At 49.6% G+C, this 18,223-nt stretch overlaps 8 protein-coding genes across 8 annotated transcripts; 5 read left to right on the plus strand and 3 right to left on the minus strand.

Annotated features, from left to right (window-relative positions):
* Window positions 1-1,675: 1,675 nt before the first annotated feature.
* On the plus strand, window positions 1,676-2,656 carry N7496_010611 (5'-methylthioadenosine/S-adenosylhomocysteine nucleosidase family protein; the record flags this gene model as incomplete). Its single annotated transcript, XM_056703524.1, has 1 exon — window positions 1,676-2,656. The coding sequence occupies one exon, from the start codon at window positions 1,676-1,678 to the stop codon at window positions 2,654-2,656; it is 981 nt and encodes a 326-aa protein (XP_056552524.1).
* Window positions 2,657-3,513: 857 nt separating this feature from the next.
* N7496_010612 (ankyrin repeat domain-containing protein) lies at window positions 3,514-5,097 on the plus strand (the record flags this gene model as incomplete). The annotated part of the gene is made up of 1 exon (XM_056703525.1): window positions 3,514-5,097. One exon carries the CDS (start codon window positions 3,514-3,516, stop codon window positions 5,095-5,097), a length of 1,584 nt encoding a protein of 527 aa, XP_056552525.1.
* A 2,072-nt stretch (window positions 5,098-7,169) lies between these two features.
* N7496_010613 (uncharacterized protein) lies at window positions 7,170-7,900 on the plus strand (the record flags this gene model as incomplete). The annotated part of the gene is made up of 4 exons (XM_056703526.1): window positions 7,170-7,220; window positions 7,299-7,300; window positions 7,369-7,809; window positions 7,867-7,900. The coding sequence occupies 4 exons, from the start codon at window positions 7,170-7,172 to the stop codon at window positions 7,898-7,900; spliced, it is 528 nt and encodes a 175-aa protein (XP_056552526.1).
* Window positions 7,901-8,481: 581 nt separating this feature from the next.
* Window positions 8,482-9,383, plus strand: N7496_010614 (golgi SNAP receptor complex member 2 family protein; the record flags this gene model as incomplete). Its single annotated transcript, XM_056703527.1, has 3 exons — window positions 8,482-8,484; window positions 8,534-8,878; window positions 8,943-9,383. 3 exons carry the CDS (start codon window positions 8,482-8,484, stop codon window positions 9,381-9,383), a joined length of 789 nt encoding a protein of 262 aa, XP_056552527.1.
* Window positions 9,384-9,602: 219 nt separating this feature from the next.
* On the minus strand, window positions 9,603-9,899 carry N7496_010615 (uncharacterized protein; the record flags this gene model as incomplete). The annotated part of the gene is made up of 2 exons (XM_056703528.1): window positions 9,603-9,656; window positions 9,750-9,899. 2 exons carry the CDS (start codon window positions 9,897-9,899, stop codon window positions 9,603-9,605), a joined length of 204 nt encoding a protein of 67 aa, XP_056552528.1.
* Window position 9,900: 1 nt separating this feature from the next.
* On the plus strand, window positions 9,901-11,200 carry N7496_010616 (malate dehydrogenase; the record flags this gene model as incomplete). The annotated part of the gene is made up of 4 exons (XM_056703529.1): window positions 9,901-9,966; window positions 10,089-10,206; window positions 10,297-10,541; window positions 10,607-11,200. The coding sequence occupies 4 exons, from the start codon at window positions 9,901-9,903 to the stop codon at window positions 11,198-11,200; spliced, it is 1,023 nt and encodes a 340-aa protein (XP_056552529.1).
* Window positions 11,201-11,821: 621 nt separating this feature from the next.
* On the minus strand, window positions 11,822-14,777 carry N7496_010617 (uncharacterized protein; the record flags this gene model as incomplete). Its single annotated transcript, XM_056703530.1, has 3 exons — window positions 11,822-13,986; window positions 14,052-14,649; window positions 14,691-14,777. The coding sequence occupies 3 exons, from the start codon at window positions 14,775-14,777 to the stop codon at window positions 11,822-11,824; spliced, it is 2,850 nt and encodes a 949-aa protein (XP_056552530.1).
* Window positions 14,778-15,673: 896 nt separating this feature from the next.
* On the minus strand, window positions 15,674-17,697 carry N7496_010618 (putative alpha-L-rhamnosidase A; the record flags this gene model as incomplete). Its single annotated transcript, XM_056703531.1, has 2 exons — window positions 15,674-16,540; window positions 16,594-17,697. Coding segments are annotated over 2 exons (1,971 nt in total), but the record flags the coding sequence as incomplete, so codon positions are not given.
* Between the last annotated feature and the right edge of the window lie 526 nt (window positions 17,698-18,223).

The following is an 18,223-nucleotide window of genomic DNA, read 5'->3' on the forward strand; positions in this document are numbered from 1 at the left end:
CTCGCATATGATTGCCTACCTAAGCAAGAGACTCTCAACACTCTGATTCTGTTGATTTATCATGTAATCCTTTGCTATGTTTCTTGTGATATAAATACTGCTATGTTTCCTAGTTAAATTGAATCAAGTTTATCATCCTTTGTGATCTCTCTTCTAGATCAGTGGTACTCTTCCACAATCGTGGTACTTCTCCTTCATAGAAGTGCGCACGACCGATAGACTCATAACTATATTCAGACACTATATTGAGTATTTACCAATCCTTATGCACACTATCGTCTTGTGTGTATAACCACGACTTTATGGTCACCGCCTAGAGTCCGACAAAATGCTTATTTATCTCCTTTTTTATACATACTCCCCTCTTCTTAATTCAATTTGAGTTTATAAATAGACTTTGTTAATGTATTATAGCCTTACATTCTCGTCCAATCATCACACCCTACGCCACATTTACTACGTCACCCGAGATATATATAATTGGCTGATCCTAGCGGATGTATGTTATACTTTTCCGGTGCGATATCAAAACTCATCGTTCGACTTTCATATTATCATTCAACTTACGGTTGTTTCGTTTCAGGGCCACGGCGTGCGACAGCGCGCGTCACCAGTAGATTAACTCTGAACGTCATGAAAGAACCGTAAGATATCTAACAATACGAATACCTATATACAGCTCCTGTAATAATACATCTCGTTGACACTCATTCTGCCGATACTTTCCAGTCCGCTTTGGCCGCTTCGAGCAAGACCATGTTATTTTTACTGCCCTCACCACAAGACGAAGGCACAACGGCTCCGACCCTCCAGCCCCTTCTACTCAAGAGTTCATCCGAGATATGATCTTGGACAAATTACTAAGTACGGCCCAGGTTGCTGATGTGGCTGGATGAAGCCCACGTTCTGTCTACCATTCTCAGTAACCTACGGCAATTCGGTGACACCAGAGCGCGTTTTTATCCGAGCAGGTAGACCGGGAAGTATTACACGGCCAATGCTGGAGATTGTGTGCGACCATTCACAAGAGAAGCCAGACCTTTACCTCGACTAGATGGCAATTTTACTATGGGACGAGTTTGGCAGACAGGCGACAATTTCTAGAATAAGGCGAGCGCTGGTGTGGAACGTGGCCTGTTTCCGACGTGGTAATCATATCACGTGTCGTGCCCCTGGCCTGGGAAAGGTACTTCCCGCCAATAGCATCGAAATTCTCGCGTTCGCTGTGCTTCGTGTTTGGCGCGAGGCTCAGCCCTGGTGTTTGAGAATAGCTTCTGTTCGGTTCCCCGTGTTCACGCAGCCTTCTTATATCCAAAAAAGCGCGCTAAATCCATCGATACCTGTGCTTGCGCCTGGTTTTCTTATATCCTGTAGTCTCATTCTTCGGGCGCATGGACATGCATGAACAAGACGGCTGCCGCCAATAGCGTCTCTTGTGTTGCCGCTCGCTGCGACGTGTCGTGTTGGTCAGGCGGCTGAGCCTTCCTAGCTGGCGGCTTATCTTGATATTCCTTCTCTCAACACCCCTCCAATATCCCACCCTCATAACGACGCATTTTGTCTTCGTGACTTCAGTCTCTATTACGCAGCAGGCATCGAGACTTTCGAACGCAAAGCAGCGATAGTAATAGACTTCACATCCGGCCTCAAGTTTTTCTTCTCTCAACTTGGTGTCATGTCGGACCCTACGGGATACACTGTGGGCTGGATCTGCGCTTTGCATGTGGAATACATTGCCGCACAGGAACTCCTCGATGAAGAGCATAAAAAACCGACCTTCGTGTCGCCAAATGATGCCAACGACTACACCTTAGGCAAAATAGGCGACCATAACGTTGTCATCGCCGTCTTGCCCGATGGTGAATATGGAACCGCCTCTGCCGCTAATGTAGCGACGAACATGCTGAGCAGTTTTCAAAATATCAGGATCGGTCTGATGGTCGGGATTGGAGGAGGTGTACCAAGCGAGAGCAATGACATCCGTTTAGGCGATATCGTAGTCAGTGCGCCTCGTGGTACTGAGAGTGGTGTGTTCCAGTATGACTTTGGTAAATCGATACAGGGTCGAAGTTTTCAGCACACACGGTTTCTTAATCAGCCACCAACTATTTTACGCACTGCGGTGACTGGGATTCGGACACAATACGAAAGAAAGGGGCATCACCTCGATGAGACCATTCATAGCATTCTTGAGAAGAACGTGAGATTACACCGCAAGTATAAACGGCCAGAGCAAATCACCGATAGATTTTTTCGGTCCGATGTTATCCATCAACAAGGAGGCTGTGCTTCATGTGCAGATCATCCGTCGAAATTGATACCTCGAAGTGAGCGAGCTGAGAACGAAGATAATCCTGCTATACATTATGGCCTGATCGCTTCTGCCAATCAACTGATGAAGAATGCGTTGATTCGTGACGAACTAGCAAGAGAAAAGAATGTTCTCTGTTTCGAAACGGAAGCCGCCGGGCTGATGAATAATTTTCCGTGTCTTGTTATCAGGGGTATATGCGACTACGCGGACTCACATAAGAATGAGGAGTGGCAAGGTTATGCAGCGATGGCGGCAGCTGCATATGCGAAAGATCTTCTGCAGAGGATCCCTCTTAATCGAATTGAAGCTGAGGAGAGGATCACTGGGATTATATCTGGTTAGTCATGTGTAGTCTTGTAACTGTTTCATGAATCATTATTGATCTATAGCCTTTTTTTTAAGAAAGGCTAGACGGCGCCATTCAACGCTTAGATCGACTACACAATGAACAAGCTCGACATCATAGTGAACAGAAGTACAGAGCCTTAGAAGATAAGGAACGCCTTTGTCTCCAAACCCTGAAAATTTCAAGCTACGAAGAGCAAAAGAACATCAATCCTAGAAAGGTAGAAGGGACCTGCCTATGGGCTCTACAGAGTGCTGAGTACATCCGGTGGTCACAGAGCAGCCGCAATGATCTCCTTTGGATATCTGCCGACCCAGGTTGCGGGAAGTCTGTGCTGTCCAGATCGATTATCGATGACGGCTTGGAAACCTCTGATCCAGAGAGGGCGGTCTGTTACTTCTTTTTTAAAGAAAACGATGAACAGAATCATCTTGCCGTAGCGCTATGCTCAGTACTCCATCAGCTCTTCAGCCAGTGGCCCCAGTTAATACATTATGCCATGCCCTCCTGGAAAAGGAACGGGGCGAAGCTCCAACGGGAGGTGGATGAACTTTGGCGAATTCTTATAACGGCTACATTATCTGACACATCATACAAGACGATTTGTATATTTGATGCGCTTGATGAATGCCGTGACATTGATCAGGATCGATTGATTGAGAAGCTCCAGTATTTTCACCGTCTATACCGTCCTCTGAGACAGGATAGCTGGCTGAAATTTCTAGTCACTGGCCGACCTTATCATCATATCCAGAATCGGTTTCGAACGATTACAGACTTTTTCCCATATTTACATCTCAAAGGAGAGGCGAAAAATGATCAAATCCACAAGGAAATTGATCTTGTTGTGAAGATGCGAGTAAGAGAGCTTGCCGAAACAGCACAGTTAGGACAGAATACACAGCAGCGACTAGAACAACAACTTCTACAAATGGAACATCGGACGTATCTTTGGTTACACTTAGCTATTGACGATATTCGATCAACATTTGAGAATAGCTTTCGGCCTGCTGAGGAATCCGTCCGACTGATACCACCTTCCGTGAATCACGCTTACGAAAGGATCCTCGATCGAGTGCCTCCCGATAAAGTACATACCGTGAAGAAAGTCTTACAGATTATTATAGCAGCACGGCGGCCTTTAACAACGACTGAAATGGCCATGGCGCTGGGTATAACCCTCTACCCAGAATCACAGACTGCAGTAGAGGCGATGCTAGATTCATCACAGATAGATAAGAAGCTACGGCGCTTATGTGGACTTTTTGTTTTCATCAACAACACCAAAATCTACCTGATTCACCAGACCGCAAGGGAGTTTCTCATTTTCAAGGCCAATATGAACAGTGTCCATGACTTATATTCGTGGTGCCTTATTGATACAGAGGATCAAATGGCCTCTATTTGCTTGAAATACTTATCAATGGAGGACTTGGAAGCTGAAAAAGAAGAGTTGAGCTCCGATGCTCTGAGCTTCTTGGAATACTCAGCAGTCTATTGGGCCGATCATGTGCGGAAGATGAGTTCAAATTCAAGCCAAGAATTAAATGATCGATTACATCAGGTATATAAATCAAGTGGGAATTTGTTTTCTCTATGGTTTCCCATCTTTTGGAAGGCTGTTATGCCAATCCACACGATACCATCGATGAAGGCACTGCATCTGGCCGCATTTAATGGCCATGAGCGTGAAGTCAAGCATCTGCTGACTATCAATGGAAGTGATATCAATGCAGCAGACGATACAAGTACATACCCGATCACATGGGCGTCATGGAATGGACATGCTGAGGTTGTGCAGATACTGCTGGATAATGGAGCTGATGTTAATTCCTTGGGTGGTTGGTACGGAAATGCCCTCCAAGCAGCATGCTTGGGAGGACGCGACAGAATTGTGCAGATACTGCTAGAGAAAGGAGCTGAGGTCGACGCCCAAGGAGGAGAGTACGGAAATGCCCTACAAGCTGCGTCTTCTAAAGGACACGACAAGATTGTGCAGATGCTGCTTGAGAAAGGAGCCGATGTCAACGCCCAAGATGAATGGACCGGAAATGCCCTCCAAACAGCATCTTCTAAAGGATACGACAAGATTGTACAGATGCTGCTTGAGAAAGGAGCCGATGTCAACGCCCAAGATGAATGGACCGGAAATGCCCTTCAAACAGCATCTTCTAAAGGATACGATAAGATTGTGCAGATGCTGCTTGAAAAAGGAGCCGATGTCAACGCCCAAGATGAATGGACCGGAAATGCCCTTCAAGCAGCATCTTCTAAAGGATACGACAAGATTGTGCAGATGCTTCTTGAGAAAGAAGCCGATGTCAACGCCCGAGATAGACTAGACGGATATGCCCTCCAAGCAGCATGTTTTGGAGGACATGGCAGAATTGTGCAGATGCTGCTAGAGAAAGGAGCCGAGGTCGACGACCAAGGTTGAGAGTACGGAAATGCCCTCCGCCTTGCTCGCCATAGCGGACGTGAAGAGATTGTGAAAATTGTGTAACACATCATGTTGCTACTGTTATCATTCGACATCCCTGTTTCTCTGTTACCACAGCTTAGACCCTCTAACCCCCGGAACCGGAATACGTAGTTCAGAGAGATCCTGTTACATTGTAATTGATCAGTGTCATGTATTAATCCTTTGCTGCGTGAATACCGTTGCGATGATTGTTATTGCCCTTACATCCTATATCTCTAGGCATGTAACTTACAGCTTGTGTAACAATGTGTCGTGGAAAAGTGGAGAGTTTCATTCCAGTGACCTCGGATTGGTCCATTTCCTTCCCAGATTTTGTATGTGTTTGTATGTAATATGCGGGTAACCTTTCGACATCGGTATGGTCACTCGAATACCCGGTTACACCGCCATGGGACAGCTCAACCTGCCCCTTTTCCATTCGTTCGAGTCCTTTCCTTTCTTCAATCAATCAACCTTGTCTGTATGATTCCGATAGTTCTCATTCGTCCATATGCATACTAGCCTATACCAATTCAACCAGTTTTGATACAATGTTTTGAAAGAACCTCTGCTGTGTAAGTTTGGCGTAACAACCCCTGCGGCTCCACTAACCGTATTGAGCTAGCGTGCTTCGACTTGGGGTTCCGAAAACAATTCCTCTGTGTAAATCATGGAAGCCAATTTCGAATTTAGCTGTAACGTAATTCCCGGTTGACCTGCGCACCACACAACATGCAGTAAACCCGATAAGCCACCAATCCATATCTCAACAGCCATCGGTTATTTTTACTTGGACATTGGAATATAGGCTTTTCTTAGTAAATGAAATAGTCTGTCTCATTCTGAAGTAATTGAGCTGATTATTTCGATGCGTTACCATAGTAATTTCAACACGGGGGACCTAAATATATATATCTCTATTAATACTTCATATAATTTTCCTATACTTCCCTAGTAGGCTAGAAATCCGATCTATTTAAATATTTTTGATATCTTATCATAAATAGATGTGATTGTTGAGATATGAATTCGTAATTTATCGCATTTACTATATATTTTGGTGCGTAGGTCAACCGAGAATCACATTAACTATGGTTACAAGCTGACAATAGGGCCTCTTTCATGAGATGCTTGCCCGATTTGGTAGATTTAGGTATGGTTGGTGGTGGTGGTGGTGGGAGTAGGTAGTTAATTGATGAGGTTGGTGAATTAGAAATTGGCGAATCCGGTGAAACTGGCGAATCCGCTGAGGTGCACCTGTGGAGCGGAGCGATGTCAGGGCGCCGGAGGTAGGCTAGACCAAAGGGAACAGATACGCTCCTACTAGGGGGGTTCTCCCCCCAAGTTTTAGGATAATCTCTCGACTAATCGATTGTATGCGACTTGACTAGATTGTATACGACTTGACTAGATTGTATGCGAATTGTATATAATTCTACTGGGTTAGTTCAGTAGATATGTATTATGTATTATCTATATAGAGTATAAGTTAAAGCGCTTTGCTCCGCACATATTGGGGTTTCCCCCGTGGGGCGCCATTGGAAACCATGTACATATGAGCGGTAGTTTTTGAATGTACCGCCAAGTTGAGCCTCGAGGCCGCAAGCATCCACGTCAGTGGCTGAGGAATGGACAGTCAGCATTTCACATGTTCACTGCACAGCAACTATTCAACTATTGAAGGAGTTGATTTTGAGCATTTTAAATACTTTGACGACATATATTTCATTTTCAATAGATCTTGAAGAACATCAAATATTGAGATATACATTTATCAATCAATAGTTAGGTAATCCGTGGTCTGATGTAAACTAACAAGGTGTGGCTCCACCCAACATCCAGAATCAATGACGTGATGTCACTCCGAACCTTCCAAGGTTCACCTGCCACCTTCTGCCACCTCTTAAATCCTCATTCCTCCCCTCCCCCTGAACATCAGTCTCTTGGTAAGAACCTCTTCTATTCACTTTCTTAATACTACTTCGCTGACGGACTGGCCAGCTCCAGAACTGCCTCTATCTATTTTCTCTCTCGCCTACACTCACACCATGTCTTACGCCGACGCTGCTGCCAAGGGCCCCAAGCAATCCCCCGAGGAAGTAAGTACCATGTGACAGTCCTGGATACTGCGTGAACTACCTGAACTACCTGAACCACCTGCTAACAGATCTTCCTAGGCGTGAGTTATATACCGGTTTATACCCCGCAACACGTCCATCTCAATATACTAACTCCACCCTTGCACAGTCGCGCCCCCGCCGTTGGCGGCATTTACAAGGATGAATCCGAGAGCACGGCCTCCCTGATCGACGTCGACGGCCCCCACGTCCAAGCCGTTGACCCCGACTTCCTCAACCAGGAGGTCAAGACCACCACTCAGGCCGAACGCGTCGAGCGCGAAGCCCAAGAGGAAGAGGCCAAGCGCCTGCGCGAGGAGTCTGCGAAGAAGGCCAAGGCCCGCAAGGCGAAGAGCAGTGGCCTGGCTGCGAACTCGGATAACCCCGTCTTCATCACGAACGCCGTGGTGGCTACTTTGGTCGGTGCGGGTTTGGGCTTTGGTGCTTATCGCAAGCATGTCGAGGGCAAGTTGTCGTGGGAGGTTGTTGGGTTGTGGTCCGGCGCTGTCGGTGCTTTTGGCGTGGTGGACTACTTTGTGAGCAAGTTAGTGATTCTTTATCCGACAGGCGAGTATGAAGAAGGATGCGAAGAAGGATGCCATTGCTAATCTGTGTTATTCGCGTATAGATGGTTCCTCCAGAACAAGTACCCTCCCAAATAAATGGGATTTGCGGGTTGCGACTGGAAATAGTCGATTCCTTGCTTGACTTGTGTGTGTTTCTTTGTTTCATATACCATCCCAGCTCTTTGTGAGATTTGAGATTCTGCATCCCTGGCTGTCTTGTTATTCTTTTGGGCGACAAATGGAGTCCCGGCTGGATAGGCTGCGTCTGTAGCTTCAACGATACCATTTTGAATCACGTGCTCGATCGTAAAAAATGTGTAGAAAAGGTCTGGCTTGGAGTACTCTGAAGTAGCAAATACTTTAGTCTGAATATGCCTCTCCGTTGCTAGTTGTTGATGCTGGATGCAGAGTGTACCTGTCGGTGACGTACTTGGCAGCTCGAAGCTCTGCCAAAGGCGGTGAGCGGCCTAAACACCAAGCTGGCCTTCAAGACGTGGTTGATTCGAGATTCTACAAAGCAGTCCATACTGGCTTGACGCTTTTGGAGACGATCGGTTTCCTTGAATATCTGGTCGCCCATCTACAGTATCCTGGAATCTACTCGACTATCTCGAGCCATCTGTGCCCCGCTGTGAATCTCCGACCTTGAACGTGGCGCTCGCCGCCCTATCGACAACATGGTGTGTACCCGTCTCCATGCCTCTTGGGACTACTCGCTGATCAAAATAGAATTCCCTCTTCAATTCTGCTCTGAAGCAGTCCTCTGCTGTTCGCCGAGATCTGGACCAATTTTCCCAGTCGCCCGCGACCTCTTCCCCCGCTCTACAAGGTGTGTTGAACCGGGTCCCCTCGCATCCAACTACTATACTAATCGGGGCCTCTTTCTTGACAGGCCAGATTGCCGCTTCACTCTCCTCGCTATCTCGTACTATCGATGACTACTCGGCCCTATCTAAAAAGGAGTTGATCCCGGAGAAGCAGGAGAAAGCCTTTGAGCGAGTCAAGAACTTCCGCACTGAATTGGCCGACTACCGGACTCAATTCGAACGTCTGCGCAAAGAACGAGAGGAAGCGGTATGTCCCTGCAATTCCAAGCGCTATTTGTGACTGAATACCCACTAACTACTCTCTCTCGTAGCAATCGGTCACCAACCGCAACGAACTCCTCGGTCGCCGTCCCCACCACGCCGCCACCCCCGAGAACCCATATGCCCAGTCCTCTCTCCCCACCTCCTCAGCCTTTGCACCTTCTTCCTCCGGGTTGAGCTTCGGCGCGGGACCTAACAATTATACTCGTGAAACGCACGCCCTGCGCGAACAGTCCTTCTTTGTAAACACAAACACCCAGCTGGACGATTTCCTGGATCGGGGTCGCGCCGTGTTGGCGGACCTCGGTCAACAACGGGAGGTGTTGAAGGGGACTCAGCGCCGACTATATAGCGTGGCGAATACGTTGGGGGTTAGTGGAGATACGATTCGGATGGTGGAACGGCGGGCTCGTCAGGATAAGTGGATTTTCTGGGGGGGAGTGGTGATTTTCTTCTTGTTCTGCTGGGCCGTGTTGCATTTCTTGCGATGAGCAGGGAAATGGGGATTTATTTCTATGTACTTTTTTTTTTTTTTTCTGGATTGGATTGGGATTGGTTGAGTGTTCATCAGCGATGGCGTCTTTTGTTTATAACCTTTTTTTTATATGATGTTTTCTTTCTCATAGGATTGTATTTCTATTTGAAGTAATTCCATGCGACTGGCCTCGGTAGAATAGCTCTGGGCGGTTAATGGGACAGTAACTAGAGTACTAGCTACTCGAAGTATACGTAAAACCACGATAATCCACGATAATCCAGGATAACTATAAATCAGCACGTGCTAAACTCGGCATTGACGGAATACTTACCGTACTAAGTACAAGTCCAAGTACCTAGACTATGTAGTTACTTCGTACTGTCGAGCTCAGCCGATCATCGGGAGGCCGGCAGACCCCCAAAACTGAAAAAGTGGAGCCCTTTTCCGTCCGCTTTTCCTCCTTCCAACTCTCTTCTTCTCTCTCTTCCTCTTCTTCCCCATCCACCACTTCTCCATCTGGACCAGCCATCATGTTTGCCGCTCGTCAGTCTTTCAACCTCTTCCAGAAGCGTGCCTTCTCGGCCTCCGCTAGCCAGGTATATCCAATTCCTCTCTTTTTTCCTTCCCCCATCCCAATTCCTAGAATTATCGCACCCTTCCCTGATTCTTCCGACCACATTGCCCGTGCTAGCGCTAACCTCACCTTCCTTCATCACAGGCCTCCAAGGTCGCCGTCCTCGGTGCTGCCGGTGGCATTGGCCAGCCTCTCTCTCTCCTGCTGAAGCTCAACCCCCGTGTTTCTGAGCTCGCTCTCTACGATATCCGTGGTGGACCCGGTATGCTTTTCCCTCCCTCCCCCAACAGTTTCAATTGCGATTCCGCGACCTCGCAATTCCGAATTGGACCGCTGATTTTTGTATTTCCAGGTGTCGCTGCCGATCTGAGCCACATCAACACCAACAGCACCGTCACTGGCTACAACCCCGATGCCGCTGGTCTCCGTGAGTGCCTCAAGGACTCTGAGATCATTCTCATCCCCGCTGGTGTCCCCCGCAAGCCCGGCATGACCCGTGATGACCTGTTCAACACCAACGCTTCCATCGTCCGCGACCTCGCCAAGGCCGCTGCCGAGGCTGCCCCCAAGGCTCACGTCCTGGTCATTGCCAACCCTGTATGTTCTACAATTTGTATCCGCACGTTTTTTTTTTCTTCTTTCTTATTCTGACAATTCCTTAGGTCAACTCCACCGTCCCCATCGTCTCCGAGGTCTACAAGTCCAAGGGTGTCTACGACCCCAAGCGCCTCTTCGGTGTCACCACCCTTGACGTCGTCCGTGCCTCCCGCTTCATCTCCCAGGTCCAGAAGACCGACCCCGCTGGCGAGAAGGTCCCCGTCGTCGGTGGCCACTCCGGTGTGACCATCGTCCCCCTGCTGTCGCAGTCCAACCACGCCTCCATCTCCGGCGAGACCCGCGACGCTCTCGTCAACCGCATCCAGTTCGGTGGTGACGAGGTTGTCAAGGCCAAGGACGGTGCTGGCTCTGCCACCCTCTCCATGGCCATGGCCGGTGCTCGCTTCGCCGAGTCCCTCCTCCGCGCCGCCCAGGGCGAGAAGGGTGTCATCGAGCCCACCTTTGTCGAGTCTCCCCTCTACAAGGACCAGGGCGTCGACTTCTTCGCTTCCCGCGTCGAGCTCGGCCCCAACGGTGTCGAGACCATCCACCCCGTCGGTGAGGTTAACGAGTACGAGCAGAAGCTCCTCGATGCCTGCCTGGTTGACCTGAAGAAGAACATCCAGAAGGGTGTTGACTTTGTCAAGGCCAACCCTTAAATGACTCCTCCCCTTGTATAACTATCCGTTGTTCCGGACTAGGAACCATGGAATCTCTGTACTTTTAGATCGATATGCCAGTCATGATCAATGTCGGTCTAAACGCCGTGAATATGTCGTCCTAGTAGAATGTTCTAGAAGATACTGTAGATGGTGACTGGAAACTTGGTGACTTTACCGTCATCGAATACCTCGGATTTATAGATCAGAGTAGATTTAGACGCGCTTTAAAAGGTCCATATCTCAACAGACCAGACCTAAGAAACAAAAAAGAACGACCGAAAACCACGAAACGCAAGACAATCTCAAATTTCTCCAGAATGCATGGTGTTTGCCGTGGACTGAAATCTGTCGTTCACTGTCCATTCTCATATCCACAATTCCATGTCAATTCCATGTCCAGTCTCGCCTTATTCTCCGTCTCCCTGCAGTATACCAAACTCCACATTCAAGAAAGTAGGAAAAAGAAGAGGAAAGAAGGAAAGAAATGGAAAACAAATTGACCAAAAGAGCGATGAGATGAGAAGAACATCAAGAAAAGAAGGGCAAAACAAAAAAAGGGTGTTAGGCTAATTAGATATGCTCATGTCTCGTGCCTCATGTTCATGTTCACGTCCCAAACTAGGTGTAACTACGCATCGCGTCTAGATAACCCGTTCCACCACGGAGATCTTGGTCGAATGTTTCGGCCACTTCGAGGACGCGCTTGATATGGTCCATTGAGAGGGGGAACGTTCGTTGACGGCGAGGGCTTGCGCTGTACGGACGGAGTTTTTGATCTGAATGACAATATGTGTTAGCATAACCATGCTCTAGAATGATATCATGGGGTGACGATGTGTGTTGGGGGAGGGGGCGGCCTACCTGACGACCGTTCAACGTATGCCTCGAAAGTAAATCGTAATCGCTCTCCGAGAAAGCAGCAGTCTTGACACCCTCGATAGCGCGCACTCGTTCCAGGAACATCTTCCAGATACTCCGTTTCGCTTTTGCGTTGAGATCGCCGTACCGCAGTGCAACGTGGATACGTGATTGGAATGCATCGTCAAAGGTTTCAACCCGGTTCGTCGTTAGGAATAGGATTCCCTGGAAATACTCTAGCAGACGCAGGAAAATGCTGACTAGCGCGTTGCGGTGGATGTCGTGGATCGTGCGCTTCTCCAGGAATATGTCTGCTTCGTCGAGAAGGAGGACTGCGCCCCAGGAGTGTGCGATGTCCAGGATTTTGTTGAGTTCTGCTTCCAGCGTGCGCGAGTCCGTGCCTAGTTCGCCCGCGCTGACCATGTACAGTGGTCGGCGGAGGAGTTCGGCGATTCCTTCGGCTGTGAGCGTCTTGCCTGTTCCTGGCGGACCGTGGAGCACGGCGACGAGGCCCTTGCCCTTGCCTTGGATTACGTCGTCGATGTTCTCTGCCGCGTGGAAGGTGTGCGACTCGACGAGCGCTTTGACAATGGACTTTTGATTACTGGCCAGCACGAGCGAGTCAAAGGCGTCGGCGTCCCATTCGATATCGCTGATTCCCGAGATGGTGAATTCTAGCCAAAGCTTCTCGCTGAATGCGAAGCCGAGCACGACGGGACTGGCGATGAGGAGTTCTTCTTCGGTGAATTCACGCTCCTTGTTGCCAGCTGCGTCTCCCTCGATTCGGTCCATCTTCTCCTTGTGGATCTCGTTGCCGTTCTCGTCGACTTCGACTTCGACAACTCGGGGTGTTCCGTCCTCGTCTTCGATCACCTTGTAGACGGTTCGTGGGGTATCCGATGAGCAGCCTCGATCAGAGTCCGACTCGGATCCTCCACAGCAGCATCCGTCGCTACCGTCTTCTTCGGCATCGCTGAAGCCGGCCTCTGATGCGTCGAGCAGATCGGGGTCTTTGGGCCGGACCGTGCTGATCGGGTAATTGGGGTTGATGCGTCGGTGAATCGCGGGATCGATCATGACTCGTCCATTGATGTTGACCTTGATCACGAAGGAACGCTTCTTCTTGTAAAAGGCCATACCCTTGTGGAAGCGGTAGTTCATGCCACGAAGCGACACGAATCGCTTGCCCCGTTCGACCAGTCGCGCTCGTAGAGCTTCGGAATCGCGGTGGTATTGCAGGGGATAGCAGGCTAGACTGGTGATCTTGCGGGCTCCTTTGAAGGCTTCCACCTCGGCTGACATGGTACCGAATCCAAAGTCCTTTCCATCATACTCGAGGTACCGGCCTTCCACGCTGTACCATTGGCCTCGCATGAAGGAGGACTCCTTGATTGCGTATTCGATCTTGAAGGCCCGGGGCTCATCCGAGTTTCCATATGTGGGGGTGTATGCGATGGTGTTGGGCTTGAATAATGCCCACAGCAGATCAAAGGTGATGGTGTTGGCCTCGAGTAGTGGATAGAGAGTCTTCTTGATGTCGGAGTAGTCCGTGTCCAGGTACTTAACCAGGACTTTCAGATGAGCGGCCTTGGCCGCAGCAGTTTTCCGCGCCTTCTTCTTCTTCTCACTCCGAGCCTCTCGCTTGAGGTCTTTCATATACTGCCGAGTCTCCTCGAGGTATAAGAACAGCATGTTGGGGTCGACGACGGCGGGCTCCTGTACTAGACTGACGCCCTTGACCCCGTCCATGACCTTGCCGAGAGCATCACGAAGGTGCTTGCTCTTGATGTCGACCACCGTCTCCAGGTACTTGTTTTCCCAGTTGAACTTGCGGCGCACGGTGAAGATGTACTGGTCCCATCCGTCGGCATCAGGGTCATCGACGGTTTCGGTGAGCTTGTAATTATGAATGGTGCTATCCCAGACTGATCATGCAGATGGTTAGTAAAGCAGGGAAGATAAAATTATAATACTTTGAAAGAATACTCACGTTGATCAACTCGTTTGAAAGCTACCTTCGAAGCAGGCTTCTTCTTCCGCGATCGCTTGTCTCGTCGATTCTCACCCAGCGGGTCAAGACCACCTAGACCATCATTGGTTTGATCACGTAGACGCTTGGCTCGTTTCTGCAACTTCAAGCGAGCGACCAGCTTTCGCAGCGCCTTCTCGTCCATCGTCGACTCTGCATCGTCGGCCGAATCGTTGGATTCCGAATCGGACTCGCTGCTAGACTCGGTATCGGAATCCGACTGAGCCTGCTTACGGGACTTGGACTTTGTCTTTGTCTTCTTCTTTTTCTTCTTATCGCGTTGGGCCCGCTTGGCTCGTGCCTTGGCGCGGAGACGCTGACGCTTACGATGGCCCGTGTCCGATTCACTGGCGACCGAGTCGGAGTCTCCATCTTCCGACTCGGAGGCTGAAGTGGCCTCTGAAGGTGATGAGGAAGAGGAAGAGGAGGAGCTGGACTCGGTGGAGGAACTATCGGCGGCATTGTGCTTCTTCTTGTTCTTCTTCTTCTTTTTCCTCTTCTGCCCGTCGTGTTTGGGGTCCGGATGTTTCTTGCACACGGCGGCTACTTTGGGAGTATTCTCCAGGGGGCAGTGGTGGTGGCGGCATCTTTGACGGAGACTTCGGGAGCTTGTTGGGCGCCGTTGACGTTGTCGGAGGGGTCCACCTCGTGCTTCGTCTCGCCCCCGTCGGTGGATGGTTCAGCCATTTGGGGAAGCTCCAGTGGGGGGGGGGGAAAGTGGAGAAAAAGAGAGAGAGAGCTTAGGGAGCTAGAAATAGAAATAGAAATGCGGAGAGATTTAAAGAAGCTGGGGTTGAAGAGGAGAAAAAGAGAAAGAGAAAGAGAAAGAAAGAGAAACACGAGTCAGAAAGAAAGACGCAGTGGGTGAGACTGGGGAGACTTTAAAAGGATTTCAGCAGACTGGGATGTGGCTGTCAGTCCAACTTGAACTTCAGGTTGACGAAGCTGCAGCCTGCAGGCCGACTGCAGTAGTGGCCAGGACCTCTGCCAGGTGCCAATCAGAATATCCCACGCGAGGCGATGCGTTGGCTCTTCGGTCTTTTTCATTTTCTTTTGGAAGAGGGGAAATCCAAAGAGCCCAAAGCTGACTTTATTCGTTGGATTCCAGTGAGGCTCCGTGTTGATCGTTACACCGACTCTGGTCTAGTGGATGACTCAACAGCTGCCTAGAGAAGATAAGGTCTAGATTCTTAGAAGATACAAGAGTGAGGCTGTAATCCATCATATTCGGACGAGTGATTAAGTATTCATACTATAGTCTATGGTACTTACTGTAGTACTTACTATACTTACTATACTATGTCCAGAACTCTCTACCCCATCTTTCGTCCCCCACAAAGGCGGTTGGGGAAAAAGCAAATAAAGGTTGATTAATAGACATCAACTATTAACTAAGTATAGTAAATGATCAAACAGAAAAGAAATCATTGGTCTGCCTCTGGTCATGTGAGCACTTTCCGTTTGTCTTCTTCTTTCATCCAAGTTACTTACATCAACAGCTTGACATGCATCAGAGACATCATCAGAGACATCATCAGAGGGCATCGGTCATCCATTTCTACCCGGCTTATCTACTACTTACCATCTATCTCCAGCTTCCAGCTTCCCCCACACAACCCACGGGCAACACCATTAACCAGTGAGACACGTTCTTCCCTCTTCGATACCAGACTCCCCCATGTCCCCGGCAAGACCACGTCCCCCCGCGTGGATGACGGTGTCTGAAAAGACAATGTCTCATACTTCCTATTCTTACGCTGGAAGCGAACTGCAAACTGTCCCTTTGAAGTTGAAAGACCAGCATCCACACTGCTCAAATTGCCCGGTTGAGGCGCAATGCGCCATTCCGCTCCCGCCGGCCCCGTCAGCTGAATGCCCGCCGCATACGTGCTGAGCGCCGAGGTTGGTCCCGTGGACCACCCGTGGGCATGCGAAATGCGTGCATCGTTGCTGTACGGCGCATAATGTAATGATCCGTCCGTGGAATACCCTTCAATGAAGGAGGATTGTGTCATTCGGCCATCTTGCAGCATGAACCCCCATTGCAGCCGGATCAGATCTAGTGCGGCTGCGGGTTGGTCGGCGAGATAGTGTGCCTGCAGCTCGAATCCGCCGATGAAAGGGGAGACGGTGGTTCCGGCTTCTGGAGCGGGGGCTCCATATGTTCCCCAGCGGGATTTGAGGGCCTGAGAGATGGCGATGGTTTGGTTTGTGGACGAGGTCAAATTGGCTTTGATCGCCCAGGAATTGCCGTCTTGTGGATGGAGGGCGGTTGTCTCGTTGTCGCGATACAGTCCGGCATCTTTGTCCCAAAGAAGCTGGTTGGCAGCTGTTTTGATGTGAGCCGCAATTTGGTTCCATTTGGTCGTTGTGGTGGTCTGGTTGAGCTCCTGGGCGAGGGTTTGGGCATCTTGAAGCACGAAATAGAGGATAGCATTTGCCTCGATGTTCTGGAAGGTGATTAGCCAATGTCCCACGGGATGATACTGGACGATCAACTTACATGTCCTCCCATTCCAGATCGCAGCCAGTCCGCACTGGCAGTCACGTTGGCCAGTCCCGTGTTATCCACACTGGACAGAGCCCACTCGACACCTCGTACGTACTGATCCCAGTACTGAGCCAGCCAGTTCTGATTCCCCGAGAAGCGATACAGATACGACATGCCAATGAGACTGTGCAGGTGGTAAGTATAGCTCTCAATATCGTAAAAAGGCTTTCCTGCGTATGGAAGACGACCGTTAGAGTGTTGCAGGGCAAATAATGATTCGAGGGCCATTCGAATGCTATACAAGTCTCCAGTGCTGACGGCAATACTCTCTAGGGCGATGGACATATCACCCGGCCATACTAGTCGATCGCGTTTTGCACCGTCAGTGATGGTACTGCTGCCATTCGTGATTGTGTAATTATTCCACCAGGTATCAGTCTGCGGGAGCGTGATATTGTCGCTCGAGCTGATACTGCCTAGATGGACCAATGCGTTTCCCTGCGACGGATTGATCGTGCAGAGCTGATTCGTGTATGCGCCAGCATACCAAATCTTATTGATCAATTCGTCATTTGAGTGGAACCATCCAGTGTAGCCTCGGAGATTCTGCTCGGGAGCAGCCAGGAATTGGACATGAAGTGACTGGAGAGAGACCGTCGCAGTCGTATTGCTCACGACTGTGAGGTATCGGAATGCACCGCGCAGATACTTTTCCTCCGGGGTGTAGTTCCCAGCACCTCGACCTACGGCAAACCACAGTGGTGTATCCAAACCTGCGTCGGCGGTGGCATCGCTGGCTTCACTGCTGATATACAGACTGGATTCGGAGAATGTCACCCCCAAAAAAGCCGAGGGAGAAGAGACGGATCCGACCTCCAGGGAGACCAGGCCGGCGACGTTCTTGCCAAAATCGTACGTGACGGACGAAATACCGTGGAAAGTGGTATCCCCTCCCGAAGAACGTGTTAGAGCTTGGGAATTGGTAACAGAGCCGTTGACCTGATATATAGAGACGGGAATTAGATCTCGCGAGGCTGGAGCCAGGATATACTGTTCGTATGGTGCGCGAGCTGCGCATGCCAGCGGTGCCAGCAGTAAAGGCGTTAGCCAATGCATGACAGGATCAGAGGTTTGACGGATACTCAAGAATTCAAGTCAATGAATCGATAGAATGCGCAAGATGGGCGCCCCACTGTATTATAAAGGAGCGACCGAGACCGAGGTAGCCATCGTTCTTCTCCGCAAGAGGAGTGTGTTTATTTGACAACCCCGCGATGCACTACCACCCTTGTCTCATCGGGCTAAATTGGCCCGGGTGGTTGGCAGAATAGAGACAAACAAGACCTTATTAATCGATGAGATGATTGTTATGAAACAGTCCTGTTCGGGTGATCAACACTCCGACACCTTCTCGGTTGGAGATAGCGGGACATAAATGTGGGATGTGGGGGAGATTCTGCAGCAGCCCCATATTTCCCCGCCTTTGAGATATTAAGATCCCTGTTTCTTTCATTGGGGATGTTTTAATTCCCCGGTGAAACCCCGGAGGTGCAGGTTAATTGCTTTGTGTTGTGTTGGGGGGTATTGTGGAGGGCCGTGGTTAACCGGGGGAGTTTGGTCTGAGATGGGGTCTGCCATTGTA

This window comes from Penicillium cataractarum (genome assembly GCF_028827025.1).
Source record: "Penicillium cataractarum strain IBT 29864 chromosome Unknown utg000008l, whole genome shotgun sequence".
NCBI lineage: Eukaryota > Fungi > Ascomycota > Eurotiomycetes > Eurotiales > Aspergillaceae > Penicillium > Penicillium cataractarum.